Consider the following 19304-nt stretch of genomic DNA (forward strand, 5'->3'; position numbering starts at 1 on the left):
ATTCTCTACTGTGCAGTCTGCAGAAATAACATTAACTGAATATCGGAATGAAAGAGAAAAGGAAAAATTAAAGGAATTAAGCTGATGTAGGCTCTACAACATTATCCTCACCATTTATTTGACAGAGAAACTCAGTCTCCCTTTAGTTCTGCCACAAGAAATTGACTGTTTTTCACAGAACAATCGTACATTTAACTAAATGTGTGCAAGCAAAAATTGAGCACAGTACCTTGTTGGAAAAGTATAATTTAGTCATTTATATTAAAACTTAAAATGCACATATCTTTTGGCACTGCAATTTCACTTCTAGGAATCTACCAAACAGACTCATACCAATACCTCCAAAAGACTGTCCCTGTTTGCAACAGTGAAACACTGAACCAAACAAAAATCGCCATCAATATAGGGACTGACTGACTAAATGGTGGCATAGACAAACAATAAAAAGCCCTGCAGTGTTTAAAACAAATGAGGAAGTAGGATTCTGGGAAGATAAAGACATTAGCATATGCCTGTTTCTTGATTTCTTTTCTGCAGAGATTCAAAAACAGAAGGGTAAACCAGGCCCTTAAATAGCACTGTAAATTACAAAGTGTGACATGCACATTCCACTCAGGCAAGTTGTATTACAGCTCTCACACCAGTCCTAGAGAAACTAGCTGGAACCACAGTTTCTAGTGAACCTCTCCTCCTGCAACCACCCACTGTCCTCTAGAAATGTGAGAAGATAGAATAATAGCCCCACTCTGCCTGTTAAGCAACCCACAAAAAGCAGTCTCTACAGCCAGCAAGACAGTTCAGGTTCCCAGAGAAGCCACCTGCAAAAATGTCCTACGGTGGATCTGGTCTGGAACTCAACCACATTCCTGTCCCATCACTGAGCCAGAAGCCACCACCACAGCCAGTACTACCAATTTTATTGCTGCCACCTTTCTTTAGCTGGCTCCCCTCCACTCACACACACACACACACCCCTACAAAACACTGGTATTGCTCAGGACTCTCAGTTCTTGGGGCCTCTTTCCCATCTCTATTCACTCACATCCAAGCTCCATAGTTGATACCATCTGTGCCTGACCGACTCTCAAGTCTATAGTTCCAGCTCACACCTCTCCCCTGAGCTCCAATCTCATTTATAACATTGACTATTTGACATCTCAACTTGGATACTGAATAAGAATTTCATACTTAACCTGTTCAAAACAGAACTTTTAATCCCTACCTCCTATAACCAGCCTTCACCATGGCCCCATCATCCTCTCAGGTACTCAGGGACAAAAGCCTAGGGTCATCCTGATTCTTCTCCTTCTTTCTCTGATCAGCCACAACCACCCTCCAACCTATCAGCAAGGTCTGCTAGACATTCTCCTGGAATGAATTTGTCTGCATTTCTCCACTCTGCATCCAATACCCTCTCTACACCATCCCTCTCCTGTGACGGCCTCCTAATTAGGTTCCTTACTTCACTCTTGCCTATATCCCATTGAATTTTTCCACAGGGCAGCCAGAGTGATTTTTTAACATGTATATCACATCAAGTCACATTCCTATCTTCAATGGCTTCCCCGTGTGCTTAGAATTCAATCCATACTGCTTCCTTTGTTCTACAGGGCTCTGCATGATTTGGCCTCTGCCTGTCTCCCCACATCTCATTCATATTTGCTTACTGTGCTCTAGCCAAACTGGCCTTATTCCTATTCCTTGCACAGTATCAAGCTCATTCTCTCCCCCAAGGCCTCTTGTCCTTGCTATGTGGGAAACACTCTTTCCGTGGCTGACTCTATCTCACACTTCATATCGTTTCAAAATTCACCTGCTCAGAGAGGTAGTCCCTGCCCACCCTAACTAAAGTGGGAATTCCTAATCTAGGAATCTACAATATAAAAATTCTTTTCCCTGTAAATTTCTTTCTGGCACATCTTTATGATTTATCTAACTTCACCTCTAACATATTAAAAAAAAAAAGAAAAAAACCTGGACTCATTACTCTTAGTTAGCTCATTTCTTTGTTATTAGCTCACCCCTACTAGGAAATATGTTCGCAGGAACAAGAATCTTATCTGCCTGGGCTCTATCCTCAGTGCCCAGAACGCTGCCTGGTATATAATGGGTGCCCAATAAATATCTGTTGAATGACTAAATGATTGTATACAGCCTGTTGGAGGGAACTTTTGAAAGCCAAGCTATAGAAACCAAACTACATATAAAGAGAGAGATTTTTTTTTTTCTAGCCGCTCATCACCCTGCTCCCCCCAACCCCAGCCTGGTATACTAATTTCTATCACAATGACTGCAAGAGCACAAAAGAAAGTGAGATGAGCCTAACAATGGACATAAAAAGAAAAAACAAACAAACAAAATGACTGAAGGGAAGACAGATTAAACCCAATCAGGGCAAATGCCCTAATGGACAATAATTCATTTAGCAAATAGGAGAGAACTTTAAAAAATTAATTATAGCCCCAAGCATGAAATAAATATCCATGAATCCATATTGATCTAGGTAAATGAATAAATAAATAAATGTGGAAGAAGTGACAAACCTTCCTTTCAGAAGATTTCTAAATGAATTAAGTAAACACCCTCTGGGACTTGGAGCTTAATTTCCCCACCCCTACTTCTGATTATTTAATGACTTGTTTCCAAAGAATAGAACATGAAAAGAGGAAGAAAAAGGTATCTCTACATTAAAGAAACCTGACAAATACTACCTTGCTCATGATCAAGATTAACATCATCAGGGATAAATCATGTTGATAGCATGTATCTCTGACAGGATTTGATGAGAAATGTATTTCATTTCTGCGGTGTTCTTCCCCCAAACGCACAGCCTCAGTGTAATCATGAGAAAAACATTAGGCAAACCCAAATTGAGGGACAGTCTACAAAATACTTGACCAGTACTCCTCAAAATTGTCAAAGTCATGAAAAACCAAGGTAAGCCTGAAAAACTGTCACAGACCAGAAAAGACTAAGTGTGGCACAGTGGGAAATAAGTATTTGGTCTTTGTCCCTGGTTCCTAGCTCACAGCTCCTAAAACCTTACTCAGAGTGTAGGAGTACTCCAAAACACACAGTCTTCTGCATGCGAATGAGATAACTGGAGGCTGGGGACCCCTAGATAGCTTCAGGATGATGACTGGGCACAGAAAGACCAGGAGATGATCAGAGAACTTTCAGCCCTACCCCTGACCTCTAAGGAGGGAAAATGAGCTAGAGATAGAGGTAATCACCAATTGCCAGTGATTTAATCAATCATGCCTAAGTAATGAGACTTTCATAAAAAACCCTAAATGCCTGGAGAGCTTGCTTTCAGGTTGGTGAACACACTGATGTGCTGGGAGGGTGGGGCACCCAGAGAGGGTATGGAAGCTCTGCACACACACTCTCCCTGATACTTTCTCCCCTGCATCTCTTGCATTTGGCTGCTCCTGAATTGCATCCTTTATAATAAACCAGTACACACAAGTAAAGCGTGTACCTGAGTTCTGTGAGTCATTCCAGCAAACTATTGAACCTGAAAGGGAGTGAACTGTGGGAACCTCCTGACTTTGCAGCCAAGTTGGACACAAGTGTAGGTAAGCTGTGATGCATCTGAAATGAGGACTGGCTTGTGGAGTCTGTGGAGTCTGAAGCTAATTCCAGGTAGTTAGTGTCAGAATTGAAAGGAATTGTAGGACAACTAGTTGGTGTCAGTGAATCAGAAATCTGATTGTTGGTGTGAGAAACCTTCACATACGTGGTGTCCAAAGTGTTATGAGTAAACCAGCTCACTAAGGAAACACGAAGACATGCAATGCAGTAACCTGGATGGAGAAAGAAGGACTTTCCTGGAAAAACTAACGAATACGAATCACCTCTGGAGTTTAGTTAATACTAATGTACTGACGTTGGTTTCTCAGTTGTGATAAATGTACATAGTAATAAAAAATGTTAACTTAGGGGAAACTAGATGAGGGATATATGGGAAATTTTTGTACTAACTTGGCAATTTTGCTATAAATCTAACACAAATCTAAAATTTTTAATTAAATGAGCATTATGTCATAATATCTACAACTTATTTTCAAATGCTTCAGCAAGAAAAATAAAAAGCACATATATGCGGAAGTTCCCATTGTGGCTCAGCGGTAGCAAGCCCAACTAGTATCCACAAGGGTTCAATCCCTGGTCTCTCTCAGTGAGTTAAGGATCTGGCATTGCCACGATCTGTGGCATAGGTCACAGATTTGGCTTGAATCCTGTGTTGCTGTGGCTGTGGGGTAGGCTGGCAGCTGCAGCTCTAATTCAACCCCTAGCTTGGGAACTTAGGGCAGGTGCTGCCCTAAAAACAAAAAAAAAAAGAAAAAGAAAAAAAAATTATGTCACTCATTTAAAAAATAAACTTCCAAAAAATTCTTAAATCTTTCAAAGAACAAATCAAAATTAAAATGAAAACTTATTTAGAAATAAATTAAAATACAACCCCTTTATATCAGAATCTACTATTGGAAAGGCCAATGTTATAAATTTAGAGTTTGAGAATTATGTCATTTTTGAGCAAGAAAGGTTGAAAATAAATTAACCATTCAATTCAAGGAACTAGAAAATGACAAAATCAAAAGAATATAGTAGGAATTAATAAATGTAAAACTGCAGATAACACATTAGGAAAAATAAAACAGAAACTAATAAATACAGCCAAATGTAGGTTTTCAAAAAGGTCAATAAAAACAAATGGACCTTTAACAAGCCTGAAGAAAATTCAAGAGGAAAAAAAGATTCACAAATACAGCATTTGGAATAAGAAAGGAAATGTAGCTACACATATGACAGAAATATCAAAGAGTAACCAGTTACTAAATGCAATGCATTATCCTGGAATGAATCCTGAAACAGAAAAAGGACATTAGTAGAAAAACTAGTGAAATCAGAATAAAATCTGGCATTTAGTTAACAGCTACATACCAGTGTTGATTTCTTATTTTTGACAAATGTACCATGGAAACATAAGGTGAAAACTAGGCAAAACTAGGCCAGGGATATATAGGAATTCTCTGTATTACCTTTGCAACTTTTCTATAAATCTAAAATTATTCCAAAACAAAACATTTAAAAAGAAAACAGCCACAGGGAACTCTATCTAATCTCCTGGGACAGAACATGATGGAAAATAATATAAAAAAAGAATGTATATATATATGTAAGACTGAGTCACTTTGTTATACAGCAGAAATTGGCACAGCAGTATAAATCAACTACAATTTAAAAAAAGAAAAAAAAGAAAATAGCCAGTTAAAATCTGTAATAGGGGAAGAAAGGATATCATCGATACGGGCACCAAATACTATATAATACCTTGAAATTAACTTAAGAAAGGTATAAGACCTATATGAAATTTAAATAAGTAAAATTGTGCTAGAGAACATTTAAAAATAAAGAATAATGGTGGTTGCCGGGGCTTGGCAAGAAGGAAATGGGAAGTTATCGCTTAATGTGTACAGAGTTTCGGTTTGAGAAGATGAAAAAATTCTGGAGATAGATGGTGGTAGAGTTGCACAACTATGTGAGTATACTCACTGCCACCGAGCTGTACACTTCAAAATCGTAATGTGGTAAATTTTATATTCTATTTATTTTTTCTTTTTATGGCTGCACCCACAGCATGTGGAAGTTCCCAGACCAGGGATCAAATCCAAGCCTCAGCTGCAACCTATGCCACAGCTGCAGCAATACCAGGTCCTTAAAACACTTAGTGGGCCAGGGATCAAACCTGTGCCACCACAGAGACAGCACTGGATCCTTAATTCACTATACCACAGCAGGAATTCTGTCTATTTCATTGCAATAAAAAAGATAGTGAGGGAGTTCCCATTGTGGCTCAGTGGTAATGAACGAGACTAGTATCCATGAAGAGTGGATTGGATCCCCAGCCTCACTCGGGGGGTTAAGTATCCAGTGTTGCTATGAGCTGTGATGCAGGTCACAGACTTGGTTCAGATCCTGTGTTGTTGTGGCTGGGGAGTAGGCTGGTAGCTGAGAACCTGAGAACTTCCATATGCCACATGTGCGGCCCTAAAAAAAAAAAAAAAAAGTGAATATATCATATTCCTAGATAGGAAAGCTCAATATCATATATGACATGTCAATTTCCCCCAAATGATGAATCTAAAATGTAATGCAATTGTAATATGAAAATGATTGATTTTTTAAAAACTTGGTTCTTAAATTCATTTCATGGATTTATTTAGTAAGTCATGTTTGTTTTTGTTTTCACTTTTTGGCCATGCCATGGCATGTGAAAGCTCCTGGGATAGGGATGGAACCCATGCCACAGCAGCAACCCAAGATGCTGCAGTGACAACCCGGATCCTTAACCCACTGCACCTCAAGGTAAGTCACATTTTAACAGTTAAGAAGCCACCAGGAAAAAAACGTAGGAGCTAAAATTCACTTCTTACATCAAAATAAATTTCATATAGATAAAAGATGTTTAAATATACGAAACCATAAAAGTAATGAAAGAATAAAAGAAAATTTTAAAATAACCTCAAAGTGGAGGAAAAGTCAGGGTAGATTTTACTAGTCCCATCCTATAAATAGAAAAATGAAGTTTTGATGATTTGCCTAAGGGCTAGTAATAGAAGAAGTAAGCAGAAATCCAGGTCTACTTCTACCTTGTGTATATAGATAAATATCAACAATCAATGCTATAAAAATTACAATTATTTATTATTCATTTGGACAAAGCAGCATTTTAATTTCTAGTATCATATATAAAATACCTGAAGGTTATTCTCAAAGCAGGTCAAGGTGTCATTAAATAGATTGAGGAAGTACACCGTGCTATTTGATAATTCTTCACTTTTGTTCGTTAAACAATCTGTTAAGAAACAAAAAAAGTAAATAAATATATATCAAGCAACAATTATATATTGTTATTTATCTCTCAAGCTGTTATCTTCTGTTTATCGTAATCATTTATTCAAACAAGCATGTGTCCCACATCAAGAGAATTTTCCATATATATGAAGCTTACCCCTTAAGTTTCCAATTGGTTTACATCATAACTGGTTTCATAAAATCTCAAACTAAACATATACTCTTGTGTCTTTATAAAAACAATATACCAAATAAAGTTTAAATTGATTTTTTGACAGTACAAAGTCTTTTTTTTGTCTTTTTGTCTTTTTTGTTGTTGTAGTTGTTGTTGTTGCTGTTGCTATTTCTTGGGCCTCTCCCGCGGCATATGGAGGTTCCTAGGCTAGGGGTCTAATTGGAGCTGGGGCCAATGGCCTACACCACAGCCACAGTGACACCAGATCCAAACTGCGTCTGCAACCTACAGCTCACGGCAATGCTGGATCCTTAACCCACTGATCAAGATCAGGGATCAAACCTGCCTCCTCATGGATCCTGCTTGGGTTCGTTATTGCTAAGCTATGACGGGAACTCCCGAAATAATTTTTTGGTAAAAAAGTAATTTATAGAATAACAAAAGATAAATAAAAACAAAAGGAAAAAGTAATTTATGAAGGAAGTGTCTCTGAACAAAGAACTTAATCTCTTTTAATAACAACTATTCCTTTTCACTTGGAATAATTTGAAAATTAAATCAAAAGCTAATATAGGAGTTCCCGTGGTGGCGCAGTGGTTAACGAATCCGACTAGGAACCATGAGGTTGTGGGTTCGGTCCCTGCCCTTGCTCAGTGGGTTAACGATCCGGCGTTGCCGTGAGCTGTGGTGTAGGTTGCAGACGCGGCTCGGATCCCGTGTTGCTGTGGCTCTGGCGTAGGCCGGTGGCTACAGCTCTGATTCAACCCCTAGCCTGGGAACCTCCATATGCTGTGGGAGAGGCCCAAGAAATAGCAACAACAACAACAACAAAGACAAAAGACAAAAATAAATAAATAAATAAAATTTAAAAAAAAGCTAATATAGACTGGCCATCTTATTAAGTACTGCATAATACAGAACTATCAAAATTTTTTCAATGATCATTAGACAGTGATATTATAAAGCACAAAGGAGTTCACTTATACAATGGGATTTAAAATGTCTTCATTATTAAAGATCCCTGACTTTCTGATTTAAAATAAAGGAACTCCTATAAAATTCCTCTTTTATCCTTGGCACAGGAATTGAGAGCATAAAGTTATAATAGTAAGAAGCTATATATTTTAGAAATTAGTAAGTTCAGAAATATTAGTAATAATAAAGCTCTCTATAAGCACTAAGTGAAGTGGTCATTATGAATTTTTCTCATCTCACATAATCAATGCAGCCTCATCAAGGACAGATTAGCATAGCTTCTTTCTCAGTGAGGACTCAAGAATCAGCTCAAGAGGCATTTTTAAAGGTGTTAAGGATTCAAGTTAAGACTTTACACAGTAACCAACAAAATATCATAACAGGAATCATGCATCTTTAGATAAAGTATTTGGCATCTACTAGGAGTCTGTATAAGGATCTCTGCTGGTTTTCGAAACTAGTTTTATAGAAAACCACAGAGACAATCACCAATTTCTGAAAAATAGGTCAAGCTTCAGAAAATTTAGCACAAACCATCAGAACTTCGTATCTAAACAACATAATTAAGTTTAATAAGTATGAAAACTAGGACATTTTCAGTTATAAGATACAAATAAGTAGGTCTAACACAGTATGTTACCATTTAGATAAAATATGGGAAGGATGGGTTCTGATTAATTGATCTTCTGATTAATGATTAAATTTTATTATTGATTTTTCAAGAATCAAAACATAGGTGAAGAATGGCAGAATGTGCCTTTCCAAATAGGCTTCTCTGCCATAAGGATTATTTTAAGCTGAAGATACTTAGAAAATGGCAAATGCAGAGAGAATCTTTCTGTGAATTCCCCTTATCTGCCTGGAGACAGATCCTCCAAAATAAACTCAATTGTCATAAATCTCTTCTCCAGGAGTTTCATCAACTAGGGGTGATTTTATCCTATTGGAGGATCGGAGACCAATCAAACAGAATGGAGAGTCCAGAAATAAATTCCTGTGTATACAGCAAACTATGAGCTGAACTCATAGAAACAGAGAGCAGAACAGTGATTGCCAAAGGTCGAGGGATATGGGGAGATGTTGGTCAAAGGGTATAAACCGCCAGTTGTAAGATGAGTAAGTTCTGGAGATCTAATGTACAGTATGGTGATTTTAGTTAGCAATACTATGATATGCTTGAAAGTTGGTAAGAGAATAAGCCTTAAATGTTCTCACACACACACACACACACACACACACACACAGTGGTAATTATGTGATAAGATGGAGGTGTTACCTAACTCTATGGTGGTAATCATTCTGCAATATAGAAGTATATCCAATAAACATACTGTACACTTTAAATTTAAACAATGTTATATGCCAATTATATCTCAATAAGGTTGAAAAAGAAAAAAAATCAAAAACAAAAAACCAAAACACTTTACCATAAAACAATTCATGGTCTCATCTAATCTGGTCACTCAACAGTCAACAGTCATATGCCTAAGAAAACCAAGAGCATCTCAATAACCAGGCTATCCCTGTGTCAGCAATACACTTCAGATAACAGCTTTAAATATGTGTACAAGAAAAACCCTTAATATATATTCTTTATTTCTTAGCACTCATTCTCCACAGTTTCCATGTTATTTGTGATATGAATTGGATGAGTTGTGTTCTTTTTTGTGTGTATGCCTTTTTTAGGGCCATACCCATGGCATATGGAAGTTCCCAGGCTAGGTGCTGAATCAGAGCTGTAGCCGCCAACCTACGCCACAGCCACAACAAGGCAAGATCCAAGCCAAGTCTTGGACCTACACCACAGCTCATTGCAACACTGGATCCTTAACCCACTGAGCAAAGCCAGGGATCGAACCTGCATCCTCATGGATGATAATCAGGTTTGTTACTGCTGAGCCACAATGAGAACTCCGGACAAGTTGTGTTCTTAACATGCCTTTTGAGTTTAAATCAGATTCCAAAAACTCATTTTCTAAGAAGACTAGTGTCATTCAAAAACTTAGGAAGTCTAAAGATAAAATATATGTTAGTGGTAATGGATGGCACTCTCTTTAATTGAATTTCTAGCCTTCCTTTCATCAAGTAATAATGGCAAAGACTAGGTACCAACCCACAGCTAGATCAAATAGAAAGAAATGTGATTTTTGGCAGTGTATCGATTTTTTTGGCCATGCCCACAGCACGCAGAAGTTCCTGGGTCAGGGATCAAACCTATACCACAGCAGTGAACACCAAGTCCTCAACCACTAGGCCACCAGGGAACTCTGGCAATGTATTAACTTTAATAATATTCTTTAAACAGTATTTTAGCTTTTATATTTTACATGTTTTATATTTTAAATATTATTTTAAACATTTTAATAGCTCCTTAAAATCACTTTAAAAGATTTTTAACCTATATGTTTACAGTTTTACATTTTCTAACACAGAGGATGAAAAAGGAATAGTCATTTTAAATCAAGAGATATGTTCTTACAAAATGGATCATATATTGGTTTAAGGCTCAAGTTAAAAACACATTTTTAAAATGCATCAGTAGTTTTTGTTCTTCCTTCATGATTTTTCTCCTTCCCATTTTATCTTTTAGGTACTAGACTGAATACACTCTATCTACATTGCTGACATCACCTATCAGCTCTGTATTGCAAATTTAATAACTAGATCACCATAAAAAAGTTAATTGAGGCGTTCCCGTCGTGGCTCAGTGGTTGATGAGTCCGACTGGGAACCATGGGGTTGCGGGTTCAATCCCTGGTCTTGCTCAGTTGGTTGGGGATCTGGCGTTGCTGTGGCTCTGGCGTAGCTCCAATTGGACCCCTAGCCTGGGAACCTCCATGTGCTGCGGGAGTGGCTCAAGAAAGGGCAGGGAGACGGAGAAAAAAAAAATGTTAATTGAGACCAAAGACTTTGTGGCTTGTTATTTAGCAATTTTAAACAAGTTCTGAGACAACAAACTAGCCTTTGGGGGGGGGGGGGGGAGGACAGGGATCAAACCCATGCCACAAGAGTGGCCTGAGCTGGATCCTGAACCCCTAGGCCACTAGGGAGCTCCCCTGATCAGTCTTTTTCATGTTTAAATAAAAAGGCAGATAATCCAGATTTTTCTTAATGTTTATATTGTGATTTTCATGTATATAACAGAGGGGCGGTAATAATTTTCCCTCTACTCTGCTAAGTTCTCAGCTAAGGCACCTGTAACAAAAGACAGATCAAGAGGAGAAAAACAGAAGTTTATTAACTTGTGTGTGTTGTGTATACATGGAAGACACAAAGGGAAATTGAGTAACTCAAAGAAATGGCTTAGGATTCAAGCTTAAATATCATCTTTAGCTAAAAACAAAGAAAGATGGGTGTAGAGAAGATCAGCTATGGGGAAGTGATCAGGAAAATCAAGGTAAACATGTGTAAAGTTATACAGCATTATGTTCCTGTGTTCTTTTGTAATTTAGAGTCATCCTTTTCTTCCTGGTACAGAAAGGGAGACACTCTTACAAATTTAAGGGACAAATTTCCCTTAAAAAAATGGTTATTCCTACTTTGTTTTCAGATCTTCTCTTGTGTCTGCTGTTTCTCAAAATAATCAGCTTAAAATAATCCTTATGCCAAAGAGGGATATTTTGGGATGGCACATTCTAGTCTCCTGCAACATAAAATGACAACATCCTAGGCAAACTTCTGATCAGACACAAATTCATTTAAAATTGTAGTGTGAGGAGTTCCCATTGTGGCCCAGGAGTAACGAACCCAACCAGTATCCGTGAGGATACAGGTTTGATCCCCGACCCTGCTCAGTGGGTTAAGGATCCAGGATTGCCATGAGCTGTGGTGCAGGTTGCAGACTCGGCTCAGATCCTGCATTGCTCTCGCTGTGGTGTAGGCCAGCAGCTACAGCTCCGATTGGACCCCTAGCCTGGCTACTTCCATATGCTGCAGGTGTGGCCCTAAAAAAAAAAAGATTTAAAAAAATAAAATAAAAATTGTAGTGTGATATAACTGCCTTCTTCCATTTTATTAAAAGAGTACATATCCTTTGTGTTCATTATTTTACCTATTTCTAAAGGCCAAGGATTTAAAAAAACAATGCCTGGATAGGTAAGAAATGAATTTTCGTTTAAGCACAAGGTAAAGAGTACACTTTAGCATCATTTATTAAGAAAATAAAAGAGTAACGATCCCATGAAATCAGTGGTTTAATAGATCTGGTTGCTAGAGATGAGACTGTCTTAGGACCTGATGCCTGATTCCTAATAATTGTCGAGGGTTAACATTAAAAATATGCAACTCTATTGAAAACTTTTTTTTGCACATTATCTAGTTTCAACTTGTATGTAGTACTGACAGGTCTTTACAATAAAAAGAGAATATTTTATATTTATATTTTTAGAAAAAGACTAGGTTTTCCATAATATCAAACATATAGGATAAATATTAAACTTTGTAGGGCTAATTAAAGTGCATTTATGTTCCTTAAAATGGAGACTGTGCAATGGATTTATCAAACAGAACTTTAAAAACAAAATTAGCCCTTAACACATGAACACTGCCTATTCAGATGAACAATCTTGAAGCCTTTTGAATTTAGTTCTAGACTTTTGATTTTCAGTTCATTTATATTCTCTGGGTCCTCATTCTACCTCATAAGGCTTACTGTGAAGCTCAAATGAGCCAAGGGTCATGAAATTGAGAAATATTATTTAATTTAATTGCTGACTTGTTACTCACCTTCTTTAGATCATTTTTTTTTTCCTTCCTTCAAATTTTTCACTACTTTGAAGAGAAAATTAGGATTGTTCAAGTAACAATTCTTTATTAAATTTTGGCAAAAATGGGAAAGTTTTATAAACAATTCTTTAAATTTTTCACAAAATGTTCATATTATCTTTATTAAATAGATTTGCAGAGAACATAATTACAAGTGTTTCCGAGTAATTTGGTAAAGATTATTCATTCCTAGGTAAAATGATTATTTTAGAGTGCCCAAAGGAAAACAGCTGGGTATAAATTCATAAAACTATTTAATTTATGTATAAAATACAGAATATAAATAATGAAACAATTCAAAATGTGAATGAAACAATGAGTGGGAGCTAATTTTTTTAATGCATAATCTGGTTAAAGAAAACAGCCAATCTCTCTGACTACATCTAACATATAAATACTCACTGCAGATCTGGACATTTTGTCAAATTTTTTAAAATTGCATGTATTTTTGAATTGGTATTAAATGCATAGGGTATACAGTCCTGAGGGTACAAATGTCAGTAGAATGAAAAGTTAAATTTTCATTTCTTTCCTTCCCACTCATCTATCTAATTCCCCAAAAGATGCCATACTTTTGTACTTTGCTTGGCCATCTGTTTTGGCCAAATTAAAAAAAATTTTTTTCTTTTTTTTTTTTGGCCACAGCCAAGGCATTCGCAAGTTCCTGGGTCAGGGATGGAACCAGAGCCACAGCAGTGACAATGCTGGTCCTTAAACACTAGGCCACCATGGAACTCTCCAAATTAATTTTAATTGGGAAATAAATATTTCATTTGGTCTTCAAAAGAAGTTCAATCAAGACAGGAATGTCCACTTTTACCATTTTTACTATTCAATTGTTTTGGAAGTCCTAGCAATGGCAATCAGAGAAGAAAAAGAAATAAAAGGAATCCAAATTGGAACAGAAGAAGTAAAACTATCACTGTTTGCAGATGAGAAGATGCTATACCTAGAAAATCCAGAAAAGTGTTAGAACTCATCAATGAATTTGCAAAGTTGCAGGATGCAAAATTAATACACAGAAATCTATTGCATTTATTTATGCTAACAATGAAGGTTTAGAAAGGGAAATCAGAGAAACCATCCCATTTACCATCACATCAAAGAGAATAAAATACCTAGGGATAAACCTACCTAAAGAGACAAAAGACCAGAGTTCTCATCATGGTGCAGCAGAAACGAATCCAACTAGAAACCGTGAGGTTGCGAGTTTGATCCTTGGCCTCGCTCAGTGGGTTAAGGATCTGGCATTACCACGAACTGTGGTGTAGGTCGCGGACGTGACTCGGATCTGAAGTTGCTGTGGCTGTGGCATAGGCTGGCAGCTGTAGCTCCGATTTGACCCCTAGCCCGGGAACCTCCATATGCTGCGGGTGAGGCCCTAAAAAGGAAAAAAAAATTTTAAATTTTTTTAAAAATAAGAGAAAAGAGACCTATACTCGGAAAACTATAAGACGATGATGAAAGAAATCAAAGATGACACAAACAGATGAAAAGATGTATAATGCTCTTAGATTGGAAGGATCAATATTGTCTATACTACTCAAGGCAATCTACAGATTCAATTCAATTCCTATAAAATTACCAAGGACATTCCTCACAGAACTAAAACAGAATATTTTAAAATTTGTATGGAAACACAAAAGACCCCGAACAGCCAAAGTGATATTGAAAAGACAAACAGAAATGGAGTAATCAGGTTCCCCGACTTCAGACAATACAAGTCTACAGTTACCAAAACAGCATGGTACTGACACAAAAACAGAAACATAGATCAGTGGAACAAGATAGAAGCCCAGAAATAACCCAAGCGCCTATGGTCAACTAATCTATGATAAAGGAGGTAAGAACATATAGTGGAAGAGAGTCTCTTCAATAAGTGGTGCTGGGAAAACTGGAAAGCTACATGTAAAAGAATGAAATGAGAACACTCTTTAACTCTATACACAAAAATAAATTCAAAATGGATTAAAGACCTAAGCATAAGGCCAGATACTATAAAACTCCTAGAGGAAAACACAGGCAGGATGCTCTTTGACATAAATCACAGAGACATCTTGTTTGATCCACCTCCTAGAATAAGGTCAATAAAAACAAACATAAACTAATGGGACCTAATTAAACTCAAAAGCTTTTGCACAGCCAACTATTAAAGAAACCAAAAGAGGAGTTCCCGTCATGGCTCAGTGATTAACGAATCTGACTAGGTTGTAGGTTCGATCCCTGGCCTCACTCAATGGGTTAAGGATCCGGTGTTGCTGTGAGCTGTGGTGTAGGTCACAGACGTGGCTCAGATCCCAAGTTGCTGTGGCTCTGATGTAGGCTGTCAGCAACAGATCTGATTAGACCCCTAGCCTGGGAACCTCCACATGCTGCAGGTGTGGCCCTAGAAAAGACAAAAAACAAACAAAAAAGAAACAAAAAGATAACCCATAGAATGGGAAAAAGATCTTTGCAAATGATACAATAGACAAGGGCCCAATCTCCAAAATATATAAACAACTCATACAACTCAACAACAAAAAAACAAATAACCCATTTTAAAAATGGGCAGAAGACCCAAACAGACATTTCCCTGAAGAAGATATAAAGATGGCCAACAGGCCCATGAAGAAATGCTCAACATCACTAATTATTAGAGAATGCAAATCAAAACTATGAGGTACCACCTCACGCCAGTCAGAATGGCCATCATTAACAAGTCAACAAATAACAAATGCTGGAGAGGGTTGGAGGAAAGGGTACCCTCCTTCACTGTTGGTGGGAATATAAATTGGTATAGCCACTATGGAGAACAGCATGACTGTTTCTCAGAAAACTAAATATAGAACTACTATATGATTCAGCAATCCCACTCCTGGGCATATATCCAGACAAAACTTTCATTCAAAAAAATACATGCACCCCTATGTTAAGAGCAGCACCATTCACAACAGCCAAGACATGGAAACAACCTAAATGTCCATCAACAGATGAATAGATTAAGATGTGGTATGTATGTATACACATACACACACACACACACACACACACACACACACACACTGGAATACTACTCAGACATAAAAAAGACAAAATAATGCCATTTGCAGCAACACAGATGCAACTAGAGATTCTCATATTAAGTGAACTAAGTCAGAAAAAGACAAATAACATATGATATCACTTATATGTGGCATCTAAAATATAGCACAGATGATTCTATCTACAAAACCAAAAACGATCATGGACTTGGAGAGCAGACTTGTAGTTGCCAGGGGGAAGGGGAGAGGAGTGGGATGGATGGGATATTTGGAGTTGGTGGATGCAAACTGTAACATTTGGAATGGATGAGCAATGTGGTTCTACTATACAGCACAGGGAACTGTGTGTAATTGGGTCACTTTTCTGTACAACAGAAGTTGAAGAAACATTGTAACTCAACTGTACTTTAATAAAAAAATTTTTTAAAGAAATATTTTCAAGATAGGATACCTCACGGGAAAACAAAGGTAACCTAAGAATTTATTCTAAAGAGTTTTATACCTATTATACTGAGTAGATATGCAGCAAAATGTTTTATTTCTTTGTTTTTTCAAAACTAACTGGAGAAGAATGCTACTTTGAACTACTAAATGCATTACAAAATACCTCAAGTACATAAATACCTTAAAATACCTCAAGTATGTGTGTGTGTGTGTGTGTGTGTGTGTGTGTGTGTATATATACACCTCAAGTATATATACCTCAAGTATATAAATTAAGGCATATTAGTCAAAAGAAGAGAGTCCTCCCCCTGCCTCAAAAGGAAGTTCCCTTATGGAGCAGTGGGTTAAGAATCTGGCATTGCTGCAGCTGTGGCACAGGTGGGTTCAGTCCCTGGCCTGGGAACTTCCACATGCCACGTGACACAGCCATGGCAAAAAAAAAAAAAAAAGTCAGCTCTAATACATACCCCAGTAATTCTAAACAAATGATTCTACATAATTTGCAGTTAACATATTTTTTCCTATATTAATGGATTTCTCTAAAGGCTAAGAATACTTAAAAACAGGAGTTTCCATTGTGGCGCTGTGGAAATGAATCCAGCTAGTGTTCATGAGATTGCAGGTTTGATCCCCGGCCTAGCTCAGCAGGTTGGGGATCTGGCGTTGCTGTGAGCTGAGGTATAGGTCACAGACACAACTCGGATCCCATGTTGCTGTGGCATAGGCCAACAGCTGCAGCTCCAATTTGACCCCTAGCCTGGGAACTTTCTTATGTCATGGGTGCAGCCCTAAAAAGACAAAAAATAAAATAAAAGAATACTTAAAAACAGATCTCCTGTATAAGTTAAGCAAATTCTCTTCAATCATACTTACACTAAAAATTTTGTTTTTAAAAAAAGTTACCTGCTGGCTAAGCCTGTTCGAATTACCAGAAAATTGGAAAATTAAGAGAGACAAAATTAAAAGAATTAATATTCAATACCATGGTATACCGCAAAAGAAAAGAAACTTAGGGAGTCTTCTTCCCATTTACAAATTTTCCTTCATATGAGCTCAACAAAAAGACAAGTCCTTAGAAAAAATAAGCTCTTTTTTTTTTTTTTTTGGTCTTTTTGCCACTTCTAGGGCCGCTCCCGTGGCATACGGAGGTTCCCAGGCTAGGGATCGAATCAGAGCTGTAGCCGCCAGCCTACACCAGAGCCACAGCAATGTGGGATCTGAGCCGCGTCTGCAACCTACACCACAGCTCACGACAACGCCGGATCCTCAACCCACTGAGCAAGGCCAGGGATCGAACCCGCAACCTCTTGGTTCCTAGTCAGATTCGTTAACCACTGAGCCACGACAACAGGAACTCCAGAAAAAATAAGCTCTTTAATGACTTAACATGTACAGGGATTTTTAATTTATTCTATCCTTTTCACTTCCACAGCCCATGTCCTACTTCATATTTTCTTTGCTTCTTGCCTAAACTAGTATAATGATTTTCTCACCAGTCTCTCTCTTCCTCTTCCAATGGGGTTCCATGAAAGAAAAAAAAAAAAAAAAAGGTCTTGGTAGTTAAAAAAAAAAAAGCTCAGAAACTGCTGGGTAATGATGTTTAAAAAGTTTCTTAGGAGTACCCTAGCAGCCTAGTGGTTAAGGATTCTGCATTGTCACTGCTGTGGCTTGGGTTTGATCCCTGGCCTTGAAACTTCTGCATGCAGCAGGTGTGGCCAAAAAATTAAATAAATAGGAAGTTCCTGAGTGGCATAGAGGGTTAAGGATCCCACATTGCTACAGCTATGGCGCAAGTTGCAACTGCCATGTGGGTTCAATCCCTGGGCCAGGAACTTTCACAGCCTTGAGTTCGGCCTAAAATAAATAAATAAATAAATAAATAATTCAACATGTAGTACTTCTCACTGCCTTTGATGTTCCATGTGTATTGTAAATTCCCAAGATATTATAGTACATAACATTTCTCAATACTATGATGGTGTTCTAAGCACTAGGAAAAATGTTGGCATAAATGATAAACTACCATATAGGTCAAGGGCCTACTTTTCTTTCCAACTTTATCTCCCACTGCACTTCCAGGATTCTGTAACATCTACTACTCTTTTATATCTCTATGTTCATGATGCATTTCTATCTGTAATGTCCTTCTTCTCATCTCCACTCATTGAAATCATACCTGGCCATAAAGGTGTAGCGTCAAAGGTAACTCCTCCAGGAAGTCATTACAAATTCTCTCCAATTTGATTTATTTTCAGCTTCCCCAAGGACTCTATCCCTATTATAGCATTTATTTGTCTGCCTTAGGTTATATATATATATTTTTTTTTTTTTTCTTTTTGCCATTTTCTTGGGCCACTCCCACGGCATATGGAGGTTCCCAGGCTAGGGTCGAATCAGAGCTGTAGCCGCCGGGCCTACGCCAGAGCCACAGCAATGCAGGATCCAAGTCGAGTCTGCAACCTACACTGCAGCTCATGGCAACGCCGGATCCTTAACCCACTGAGCAAGGCCAGGGATCGAACCCTCAACCTCATGGTTCCTAGTCGGATTCCTTAACCACTGAGCCATGACGGGAACTCCCTTAGGTTATATTTTAACTGTAACTTTCTTCCTCACTAAATTATAAGGCATGGAAAATGAGAATTTCCTAGCACACAGTCAGCATTCAAAACACTTATTGAGATAGTGATTTTATTTAATTTTTCCAAAGAATGCATGCAAACAGATCTCATTTCATTATACAAATACAGATAAGTGCAAAACTAGTATAACAGATGTTATCATCTTCCTCCACCACCAGTTGACAGATTTTTAAAAACATTACTTTTCTATTAAACAATTAACACTATATAATTTATTTCATTTAATCCTCAAAACAAGGTGAGTTCCATTATTACCATCAATTTACAGATGAGGAAACTGAAGCTCCAAGAGCCAAAGTTACATATCTAAGATCTGACAATAGTAGCCTAATAGATGACAAAGCTTAGAATAAAACTCAGATTTGTCTGACTGCAAAGCACACCATTAACTGCTACACTTTTGTGCCTTTCAGTATTTGC

At 37.6% G+C, this 19304-nt stretch overlaps 1 protein-coding gene across 1 annotated transcript in view; it reads right to left on the reverse strand.

Annotated features, from left to right (window-relative positions):
- The window catches only part of OSTM1 (osteoclastogenesis associated transmembrane protein 1), a 39218-nt gene that overhangs the window by 10319 nt on the left and 9595 nt on the right, over positions 1-19304 (reverse strand). The window contains exon 3 of the mRNA XM_047762166.1: positions 6765-6862. Coding sequence (XP_047618122.1) covers positions 6765-6862 — 98 coding nt within the window. The remainder of the gene's footprint in view (positions 1-6764; positions 6863-19304) is intronic.

The sequence above is a fragment of the Phacochoerus africanus genome, chromosome 2 (assembly GCF_016906955.1).
Source record: "Phacochoerus africanus isolate WHEZ1 chromosome 2, ROS_Pafr_v1, whole genome shotgun sequence".
Lineage (NCBI taxonomy): Eukaryota > Metazoa > Chordata > Mammalia > Artiodactyla > Suidae > Phacochoerus > Phacochoerus africanus.